Here is an 11,293-nt window from a genome sequence, read left to right as displayed (position 1 = left end):
GGGCAGCCTGGGCCAGGGCCTCACCACCCTCACAGGGAAGAATTTCTTCCTAATATCTAATCTGAATCTCCCCTCTTTCAGTCCAAAGCCATCACCCCTTGTCCCATCACCCCAGGCCGTTGTCACAAGCCCCTCCCCAGCTCTCTCGCAGCCCCTCCAGGCACTGGCAGCTGCTCTAAGGTCTCCCCGCAGCCTTCTCCTCCCCAGGCTGAGCAGCCCCAGCTCTCCCAGCCTTTCCTCCCAGCAGAGGGGTTCCAGCCCTCGCATCATGGCTGGGGCCTCCTCTGGCCCCGCTCCCACAGCTCCAGCTCTGCCCTGTGCTGAGGGCTCCAGAGCTGGACGCAGGACTCCCGGGGGGGTCTCAGCAGAGCGGGGCAGAGGGACAGAATCCCCTCCCTCGCCCTGTGCCCACGCTGCTGGGGATGCAGCCCCGGGCATGGTTGGCCTGCTGGGCTGCCAGCACACATTGGTGGCTCATGTCCAGCTTCTCACCCCCCAGCACCCCCAAGTCCTTCTCCATCCATTTCCCACCCAGCCTGTATTTCTGCTTTGGATTGCCCCGACCCAGGTGCAGGACCTGGCACTTGGCCTTGTTGAACTCCATGAGGTCAAGCCTGTGAAGCTGACACACAATTTCTCCTGACCTTTAATATGGGAGAAGGTAGGAACGACCCAAACTTGCTGGGCTTTGAGGAAAAGACCCAACCATCTCCCTCCCCTGAAACACCTCGCAGCACTGCAGAGTCCTGCACCCAAGTGTCCTTGGACATCAGCACCCCCGATCCTCACCCACTACGCTGGCTGGAGCCACAGCTCCCCAGACATGTTCTCTAGGGCTTGGCGATTCCAGCCAAGCAGAGCCGGGCTCTCCTACCCACAAAGCACGTACCCTCTGCTGTGCTCCAGCCCCACGTTACCCTGTAGCTGCTGCCACGAGGTGAGAAGGGCAGCTCCTCACCTTTCAGGTTGCTGGGAACACATAGAAACCACTGTACCAACACCACCACAGCTCACCCCACATCCAGCAGAGACCAGCAGCAGCTCCAGAAGGGAAAGGAGAGCGAAAAAGCAGATTATGACAAGGACAAAAGGACCTTTTCTCTAATCCAGGAGCTGGTTAGGACTTCCTTCAGCTGTAACTCTGTCACCAGTCTGCAGATGTCCCATGGCTTGACCACATATGCAATGAAAGAGTGCATCCTTGTCAGCTCCCGCTTGCTTGTCCCATGGTGGCCCTGTGGCCTCTCGATGAGCTCCAGCTGCTTAACACGCTGCAGATGCTCTCCCATTGCACCCAAGTGGGTGCCTCGGGGAGCACCCGCAGGGGTTGGGGTGCCCAGCTCCGGGCAGCAGTTTGAGCCTGAAGCAGCCGGTACCGAGGATCCATCGGAATTTGAGGGCTTGAGTTGGTTTAAGTTCCCGGTTTCTGGGAATCCCATCCCAGCAGCACAGCCCCCAGGAGAGGGCAAAACAGGGAACGAAGCCTCCCAGCATCAGCACTTAACCATTAATTCGGAGCGGAGCGGTCCAGCTTCTCACATGGGACCTGGGTTAAAAGAAACTGAAATAGCAAGAAATGAAGTGATTATCATGGTCTTTCCAGACCCTGGTGATGTCCCCGTTACTGCAAAAACCATGACGTGGCGTTAAGATCCTGGCCATCACTTCACGTTTAACGCACCTTTAAACCTTCCCCATCTCAGAGCTTTAATGGGCACACTTAATTCTCCAGCAGTTACCACGTGTATGTATTTCTAATTTAACAAATCATCTTCCCCCAGCCCCTGGCAGCCGTTCGTTTCATAAATCCTCCTCGGCCGGGCTCCACTTTCATCAGCTCGGAGATTTCTGCTCAAAATCTTTTGCCTTTCATTAAATCTGGGCTGGTGTTTATTAATGCTTTCAATCTTTCCTCGGCACGTCGCAGCCTGACTCGCCATGGTGGGTCGGAGAGAAACAAGGGATGTATTTTTTTTTATTAAAGCGAGAGGGAAAGCCTTGAACTCCTTTGGGGACCGCCATGAAATCCGTGTCACTTCCAAGGTGTAAAAAAACTTGCTCCAGCCACTAAATTAAATGCGAGGGGCAGGGGAGGGATAAAGATGTCTCTGTAAATCACTTGGAGCCACACAGTTCATTTCTGTTCAGCGTCTTTCATTATAGCAACCACAAATCAGCAGTTGGAGCCCAAGAGGGCAAGAAGGTGAGATTTATTGGCGGGGGAGATTTGGGAGGGGAAGATCTCGGAGGATACAGAACCTTCTCTTTGCCTCCAGCGTGGCCCAGGCTCACAGGTCTCCACTGGCACCATTCCTTCTCCAAAAGCTCTCCAAAGTTTGCTGGAAATTTCTAGTATTTATTATTTTCCCACTTCCATACAGTTATAACAAGCCAGCTTCGCTCTCCCTCTCTCCCTGAGCGGCTGGAAGATGGATGTGCTCACGCTGCATTGACCAAAGGACCTCAGCACCGGGCATGGGGACAGTTTATTGACCCCTTTCCAGCCTGAGAGGGAGGAGACAAAGCAGGAGCATCCATGAGAGCCACACAGCCCCGTGTCCCATGGTGGAGGTGCTGGGGACCAGCTGGGGAAGAGGCAGGTGACACCGTCTCTGCTGGGAAGATGCCTTTGGTCGCGCATACCAAGATGAGGGGTTAACCTTGTTCTGGGCCATCAGAAAGACCCTGGGTGGTAAGAATCCCACAGGTGGAAACAACCCCTGGGTTATCATAGAATCACAGAATGGTTTGGGTTGGAAGGGACCTTATAGGTTTGGGTTGGAAGGGACCTTATAGATCATCTCGTTCCAGCCCTTGGTGCCCTCTTCAGAGGGCAAAAAGCAGATGGTGGCCAAAGCATGAGGCAGCGGTGACACCTGGTGACACATGAATTGCTGCAGAGAAAGTGGGCATTGCAAAGGGCCCTAAAACAAGCAGAGGTGTCTTCCATCAGGACAGGAGGGGAGGAAGCGGTCCCTGGAGCACCATTCCTGCTGTGCTGGCGGCTGCGTCGACCCTTGAGAAGAGTAAGAAATACCCCAGCCTTCTCCATCAGCCAAGACTGCCGGCTTGTTGGTAGCTCTCCGTTCCGAGAGCCTGGAGACTCCATGGCTCGTCGAGGCTGGTTGGCGGTGAAGGCGTGCGGCCCCACGCTAGCGGTGTTTCAGCCAGCCTGAGATGGCATCAGCAGGGTGCAGTCGCAGAAAACACAGGCACTCGGCGTGGGGAGAGCTGCATTGTGCCCTGCCTCGGAGCAACGTGGAGGACAACGCTCGAAGTCAACTAAATGTCAAGGGAGATAAGGGGAGAGGAGGAACATGGTCCTTCAGAGTCCCACAGGTGACCAGTGGAAGCCCCAGAGCACAGGATGCATGAAGGAATGCCCGTCCAGACGCTATTTTCTGATCGGACACAAGATTTTTCACAATGAGAACAATCAGCCGTTGGAATCATCTCCCCAGTGGAGCGGTGGATTCCCCATTGGATGGAGCTGGGCTTGTTTAGCCTGAAGAAGAGAAGGCTGAGAGGAGACCTAATATATGTTTACAAATATCTCAAGGGTGGGTGTCAGGAGGATGGGGCCAAGCTCTTTTCAGTAGTGCCCAGCGACAGGACAAGGGGCAGTGGGCACAAACTGAAGCAGAGGAAGTTCCGTCTGAACATGAGGAAGAACTTCTTCCCTCTGAGGGTGATGGAGCCCTGGAACAGGCTGCCCAGGGAGGTTGTGGAGTCTCCTTCTCTGGAGATATTCAAGACCCGCCTGGACGCGGTCCTGTGCAGCCTGCTCTGGGTGACCCTGCTTCAGCAGGAGGGTTGGACTGGGTGACCCACAGAGGTCCCTTCCAACCCCTACCATTCTGTGATTCTTTGATTCTGTGATTTTAAGATTCAGCTGGACAGGGTGCTGGGCCATCTTGTCTAGACCACGCTTTTGCCAAGAAAGGTTGGACCAGATGATGCTTGAGGTCGCTTCCAACCTGGTATTCTGTGGTTCTATGATTCCTTTTGAACCCCAGATAGTCTCCAACCTATGGGAAAACATCTGTCTCCCGCTGGAGGATTTATGATGGGGCTAACTGCTGTGAGCCTCTGTGCTATTACCAGCCAGGAAAGCACCAGGGAATGGAGATGTGGGTCTCCAGAGAAGATCGCTTGTCTGAAAAGACCCCCGGCATGGGGAATTTTTACTGTGGAGCCTTCATACCTCTGTGATGGACATTGATTTACACCTTCGTGCTTCTACTTGCTCTGAGGTATGAGCAGGGAAAAGCACGAATGATAAAAATGTAGGAGCCGCCTCCTCCTCCCCGCAGGAAAACGAAATTCAGCCTCAGCCACAAGGGCTCCTCTCCCTCCGCCTTGCAGCAGGCAGCAAAAAAATCTCTCAGAAGCCTGAAATATTTTGTGAGGGTTACCGAAAGGGTATCTGCGAGAAGCAAGATGTTGTGCAGAGCCTACGCAGGGTCTGAGCAAGGGCAAGTGCAGGGTCCTGCACCCGGGAAGGAACAACCCCACGCACCAGTACAGGCTGGGGGCGGACCTGCTGGAGAGCAGCTCTGCGGAGAGGGACTGGGAGTGCTGGGGGACGACAGGGTGACCAGGAGCCAGCAGTGTGCCCTGGCTGCCAAGAAGGCCAATGGAATCCTGGGGTGCATGAGGAGGAGTGTGGGCAGCAGGGCGAGGGAGGTTCTTCTTCCCCTCTACTCTGCCCTGGGGAGGCCCCATCTGCAGTGCTGTGTCCAGTGCTGGGCTCCCCAGTTCAAGAAAGATGAGGAGCTACTGGAGAGAGTCCAGAGGAGGGCTGCGAGGAGGGGACTGGAGCATCTCTCCTACGAGGAGAGGCTGAGGGAGCTGGGCTTGTTTAGCCTGGATAAGAGAAGGCTCAGAGGGGACCTTAGAAATGCTTCTAAATATCTTGAGGGTGGGTGTCAGGAGGATGGGGCCAGACTCTTTCCAGTGGTGCCCAGCAGCAGGACAAAGGGCAACGGGCACAAACTGAAGCATGGGAAGTTCCATCTGAACACGAGGAAGAACTTTTTCACTCTGACGGAGCCCTGGACCAGGTTGTCCAGAGGGGCTGTGGAGTCTCCTTCTCTGGAGATATTCAAGACCCGCCTGGACAAGGTCCTGTGCAGCCTGCTCTGGGTGACCCTGCTTCGGCAGGGGGTTGGACTGGTTGAGCCACAGAGGTCCCTGCCAACCCCTGCCATGCTGGGATTCTGTGATTCTGAGCGCTAGGGCTGCAGGGCTGACTCTGTCCCAATGAGCGCTTGCTTGATCTCCAACCCCACCAGCCATGGGGAGAAGGTTTGTGACTCCAAAGGCAGCTGGTGGTGGACGTAACAACTGGAGAACGGACAGGGGACCCAGCGTGGTTTGCAGGGCTGGGGTTGTTGCAGCGGCACCGCAGAATGTGGGGTGAGAGCGGGGAGAGCCCCGATGGGTCTCCCTCAAGCCCTTCACCAGCTCTCCATGGAGTCAGGGATGCAAAGAGAAACTCAGGCAGTTGGTGTAACCATGCCGAGCGGCAACTCTCCTCGCCTCCACCACGGTAATGTCAAAGAAAATTATAATTCATTTTGACAGCTGCCAGATTAGCAGCATATTACGCAGCGTATTCAATTAGACAAGGTCCCGAGGGAGCAGGCAGAGGTAGCGGGGCAGCCAGCCACTGCTGGGACACGACATGGTGCTTTAGGAAGGTATTTTTAGAAATGGATGTGCGTGCTCTGCAGAAAAATAAACAGCCCTTTGGGTCAATACCGGCAACTATTCCCCAGCTGTTTCCAGAACATGCTTCAAAAAAAATTAAGTAAAAAGATGTAGGCTGCTGGATTTGTGGTGGCCTCACCCACAAGTCAAGCCTCTACCAGTGGTTTCCAGCTTCTAGGGGTTTGTATCAGCGGGTTTAGTGGAGGAGGGAGGCAGAGGGATGAAAGTCACCGTACCAAACCCAACCATTTTGCACCCATTTTTTAAAAAATACAGCTACTAATGAGGCAAGCAGGGGCTGGAGAACCCAAGCCACCACGTGTCTCCTGCTCTTGTCTTCTACCAAGCCTGCAGCAGGTTGCCCTGGCTGCGTGCGCACCCTGTGATGGTCCGTGGAGCATCTGGGCCTCCAGCAGTCCACAGGCTCAGCAGATTTGCAGCAGCAGCTATTTACAGGCCTGCTCTGCAGCCCCTGGAAGACTTCACTGAGCCGTGCATCAGACTTTTAGGGAGAAAACTTAATTTCCTCTCCTTCAGGCACAGGTCTGTATTAAAACACCGTCCCCTTATGTCTAACAAACCCGTCGCTCCTTAATTCAGCAGCTCCTTGTTCCACAGCGTCTGTGTTGTAACTCCTACCGCCTCGCTACTGGCCTGAGGGAGGAATCGGGTTAAAACAGCTGCCCTTCACTTCCCAAACCACTTCTGCACGAGCACAGTCTCCTCTGCTGCACCTCACAGAGCCGGCATTCGAGCAGAGACGCAGGACTCCCGGGTTCTGACCCAATTCCTGTAAAAAAAAAAAAAAACCCTCCTAACACAGATCTGGAATTTCTCTCTGCCTTGATTTACCGGTGTGTAACACAGGGGCACGACGCAGCACGCGCGCGGCTACGTCCTCCGGCTGGGAAAGGCCTTCACAAGGCAGAAACCGCAGTCACTGATCTTATTGAATGTTGAATGTTTAATTTAAAAAAAAAGGAAATTAAACAGCTTGTTATACTCCCCTCTATAAAATTCAACACTCGGAGACTTATTTGACTATGACTAACTTAAGGTGTTACTCTGCTGTAATCCAAACACGCTCCCTGCCAATAAAAACAGAGTTCTCCGAAACAGCCCCGCTTTTATCTGCCAGTCTATAAATATATAGGCACCAAGTTACGAGTTCTGTACTTCCAGCCAAAAATAAACGCTCTAAACTAAGCCCGACAAACTGCAAAGCTTCCCAATCTGCTAAAGGAAATGTAAATATTACGTATGGGCAATCCGACGGCCCTTCTGCCTTCGAGCTCGGCCAGATGTTCCACGCGTCAGGGTGCAGCAGATGAAGGGCGGGTTGGCGTAGCGCGGTTGGTTTCGGGACGCTGGTAAATGGGGTCGGCAAGGCGATCCGTGGGCTGCTGGGGAGCGGGAAGAGAGCGAGTGAGAGCGCACGGCACGAAAAGCTTTGGGAGGGGAGGCACAAAACCGAGTATTTTGCTGAATTGCCTTCAGCAAATTCAGGTTCTCGCCGGTATTTTCAAAATCACAGAATCACAGAATCACAGAATAGTAGGGGTTGGAAGGGACCTCTGTGGGTCATCTAGTCCAACCCACTACATTTCTGTACTCTTCCCAAGTGGCCTGTCCCTCTTTCCACATTCCATGGACCTTTCTCTTCTGCCTGATCTCCTACTTCCTCGTGAGGGCCTTCTCGCCTGAACCGCATGTGTATCCCCACTGAACGTCCCACGTCTGGAAGCAGTTGAACGCTCAGCGCCCAAGAACTGATAGCAAAATAGGAGATTCTCTGGAAACGTTATTGTCTGATATAAATTCAAGTAAGTTCCGTCTGAACATGAGGAAGAACTTCTTCCCTCTGAGGGTGATGGAGCCCTGGCCCAGGCTGCCCAGGGAGGTTGTGGAGTCTCCTTCTCTGGAGATATTCAAGACCCTCCTGGGCAAGGTCCTCTACAGCCTGCTCTGGGTGACCCTGCTTCGGCAGGAGGGTTGGACTAGATGACCCACAGAGGTCCCTTCCAACCCCAACCATTCTGTGATTCTGTGATTCTGTGAAGCGAACCAATACCCTGATCACAGAAGAACAAAATGATTTCTTTTTACAACTGGGAGATAAGAGTAACGTGTTTATACTCCACCTGTATGCTCAGCTCTATGTAATCAAAATAGAGACACGATTCCCGCGCTGGAGAGCTTAACATCGAAGCCTGCTCTGTACATACGGGTAGTTTGCACCGCTGCGCTCACTCCTTGAAGATGTACAAGGCTTTTGTGGGATTGCACACTTGAAGCGGAGGAAATTTGGCACAGTTCAGGGGTAACCTGCCATGTTTTGTTGTGTTTGACACAGAGGGGAGAAACCGTTCCAAGAATCATAGAATCATAGAATCATTCAGGTTGGAAAAGACCTCTAAGATCAGCAAGTCCAACCATCAGCCCAACACCACCATGCCTGCTAAACCATGTCCCCAAGTGCCACAGCCACACGTTTTTTGAACCCCTCCAGGGACGGGGACTCCACCACTGCCCTGGGCAGCCTGATCCAATGCCTGAGCACTCTCTCAGCAAAGAAATTTTTCCCAGTATCCAATCTGAACCTCCCCTGATGCAGCTTGAGGCCATTGCCTCTCGTCCTATCACTAGTTACTTGGGAGAAGAGACCAACATCCACCTCTCCACAGCCTCCTGTCAGGTAGTTGTAGAGAGCAAGGAGGTCTCCCCTCAGCCTCCTCTTCTCCAGACTGAACAGCCCCAGCTCCCTCAGCCGCTCCTCAGCAGACTTGTTCTCCAGCTCCCTCCCCAGCCTGGCTGCCCTTCTCTGGACACGCTCCACCGTCTCCATGTCCTTCTTGTAGTGAGGGGCCCAAAACTGAAGACAGGATTTGAGGTGCAGCCTCAGCTGGGGCTGGACGTGGAAGTGGTCTTGGCTTGGAGAACTGGGCAGGATTGGAAGCAGAGGGAAAGAGACACTGATGTGGCTGGGGTATCACCCAACACCCACTGCCCTTATTTTCCAGACATTTGTGAGTACCCAGTGCAGAGGCCTAAAGATGGGTTTCTGCATTAGAGTCCAGGAGAAAATGGATTTATCTGCACTGACTGTACTACCTTCCTAATTTAAGCGAGGAGGCGTGCTCACCCCTGGCCCTGCTGTGTATGAGCCACGAAGCACCTTGCACGTATTCATTAACCACGACACTGGCAAACCCACTATTGCCTGTAAACCAGCAAAAAACAATACATGCATCAGCACTGATGTCAATCAACCATGCAGCCAGCCGTAACAGCCAGGCCAGCTTCTGAAAAAGGTATTTATAGAGGCAAAGCAGCCATGAAGATCCCTGTGGGATTGGCAGAAGAAGCTGTGGAGGTTAGGTAGTTACTCGGCGGCAGTCAGGTACCCACCTCGCCGAACCGCCCTGGCAAAAAAACCCACCGAGGTTGAAACTGCAGCTTCAGCTGCCTGAACTCCTCCTGAACCCAGGCCACGGAGCAGCCTTGCTTTTTGTTCTGCCAAAATCAATGATAAAAACCTGGTGCCTCGGGAGAGCTGTTGTTCTTCAGCTTGAGGATACAGCCAGCTGCTCTATGGGAAGGAAACTACTTGGTAAAAAGCTGAGTTGTTTTACAGGCTTCACTGGAATTTAAGGTCAGGCTATCTGAATCTATCCATTACTTACCACGAGCTGTGTTGCTTCGTTCAGCTCATCCTATTTAAACAACGAAAAACTCTTGGCCACGTTGTGAACATGCATGGTGAGGTAAACCAGAGCTCTTCCGTGGACAGGACTCCACACTGCGGCAACGAGTCATTTCTTCTGCGCGCGCAAAATCTCCAAGGACCCACGCTGTAACGGGAATAGCAAATGCCCCTCCTCGGGGGACGCTGCCCGGGCAAAGGGCCCCCACTGCCCGTTCTGTAGGTAGATGGTAACGAAAACTAATCAGGACAAACATTAACTCAAGAGTTTTATTTACTTCTCAGAGCTCTGCTCCGCATACAGAAAAACAAATCTTCACATACTGCTTACAGCTTCTGCTAGTTCTCAATATTTCTACTGTTTTTTTTCTGATTACTCCTTACTAGGTTGTTTAAATACACTTGCAAAGCAAAGAATTACGTCTCACCCCTTCAGAAAAACACGTTTTATTAAAAAAAGACTTGGAACTAGTTTTCACTCCCAACTTAACTCTGAACATGTCACAAAATCCCTCTTCAAAATAATTCACTAGTCCTGCAATATAGACAATATTATCAGAGGCCCTGATGCTTCCACACCTCAATTAAATCTATAATACAGGAGGGGGAGGAAAGAGAGAAATTAATGGAAGATATGGTCATGTGGCTGTTAGGAAAAAATCTACACCATTTCCCAGCGGAGAGTGCCTGGGGAAATAATTTCTAGCTTTGGGAAGTACAGAAATTACTTTTTAATAAAGTTATAAATAAATAACTTTTTGGGGAAGGTTAATCAGAAATGGATTTAGAAATAATATTTGACAGACTTTGCTTTGTTGAAGAGAAATGTATCAAAATCAGTGCTCCCATTAGACAGAAAGACTCAGCGTAATGATGACAAAGACTTGGCTTGTAGAGGCCATCATGGGTTGGTCCTCTTCCGCCCAGACGGGATTGGAGGTAGGACAGGTTTGGAGTGGGAGCCTGGCCAGCTGACGAGCTGAGGCACACGAGAAGAACCAGTCTTGGACTTGCTGTATTTTCTCTGAAGATTGTCACTAGGGAGCTCCGTCTCTGCAGAAATTATAAATAAGTGAAGAAGCACTAAGAGGGCATTTATTCCAGTGAAAAGGCAAAAATTCACACAAAGCATATCTCCAGCTGAAAACCCCATGTTTGGCAGGGTAGGGGAGGAGCAATATCTTCAGGTGGCCTAGTGACTACTCTACCTCATACCTGCGGAAGAGTAACTTTATGCCCAAGTAGTCACTGTTTTTAATCTTTCCAAAAGTTCATTGAAAGCAAGCTGCTGTATTGAGTACGCTGCATTCACACCCTGATGATTCTGCCACATCGTAGCATTGCTGCTTACGAGCCTGTCATTACCAGAAGCACGAAGAAGCTGCTCTGTTGCCCAAACAAAGCCACCATCGTTACAGCAAGATACACAGCCTGAGCAAACGACCTGGATGAAGAGTTAGAATGTACCCTCAGCAAGTTTGCTGATGACACCAAACTGGGAGGTGTGGTAGACACACCAGAAGGCTGTGCTGCCATTCAGCGTGACCTGGATAGGCTGGAAAATTGGGCAGAGAGGAACCTGATGAGGTTCAACGAAGGCAAATGCAGGGTCCTGCAGCTGGAGAGGAACAACCTCATGCACCAGTACAGGCTAGGGGTGGACCTGCTGGAGAGCAGCTCTGCGGAGAGGGACCTGGGTGTCCTGGTGGACGACAGGTTAACCATGAGCCAGCAGTGTGCCCTGGCTGCCAAGAAAGCCAATGGGATCCTGGGGTGCATCAAGAAGAGTGTGGCCAGCAGGTCGAGGGAGGTTCTCCTTCCCCTCTACTCTGCCCTGGTGAGGCCCCATCTGGAGTACTGTGTCCAGTTCTGGGCTCC

General features: G+C 52.1%; 1 protein-coding gene across 3 annotated transcripts in view; it reads right to left on the bottom strand.

The window, feature by feature from the left end:
• Window positions 1-9,573: 9,573 nt before the first annotated feature.
• LRGUK (leucine rich repeats and guanylate kinase domain containing) overlaps window positions 9,574-11,293 on the bottom strand; it is a 56,145-nt gene continuing 54,425 nt past the window's right edge. For 2 of the 3 annotated variants that reach the window (XM_075428946.1, XM_075428947.1), the window contains one exon: window positions 9,702-10,468. In XM_075428946.1, coding sequence (XP_075285061.1) covers window positions 10,317-10,468 — 152 coding nt within the window. In that variant the 3' untranslated portion in view covers window positions 9,702-10,316. Of the gene's footprint in view, window positions 9,633-9,701; window positions 10,469-11,293 lie in introns of those variants that run through there. The other variant, XR_012764871.1, reaches the window with a different exon arrangement.

This window comes from Opisthocomus hoazin, chromosome 8 (genome assembly GCF_030867145.1).
Source record: "Opisthocomus hoazin isolate bOpiHoa1 chromosome 8, bOpiHoa1.hap1, whole genome shotgun sequence".
NCBI lineage: Eukaryota > Metazoa > Chordata > Aves > Opisthocomiformes > Opisthocomidae > Opisthocomus > Opisthocomus hoazin.
This window is presented reverse-complemented; position numbering and strand designations above follow the sequence as displayed.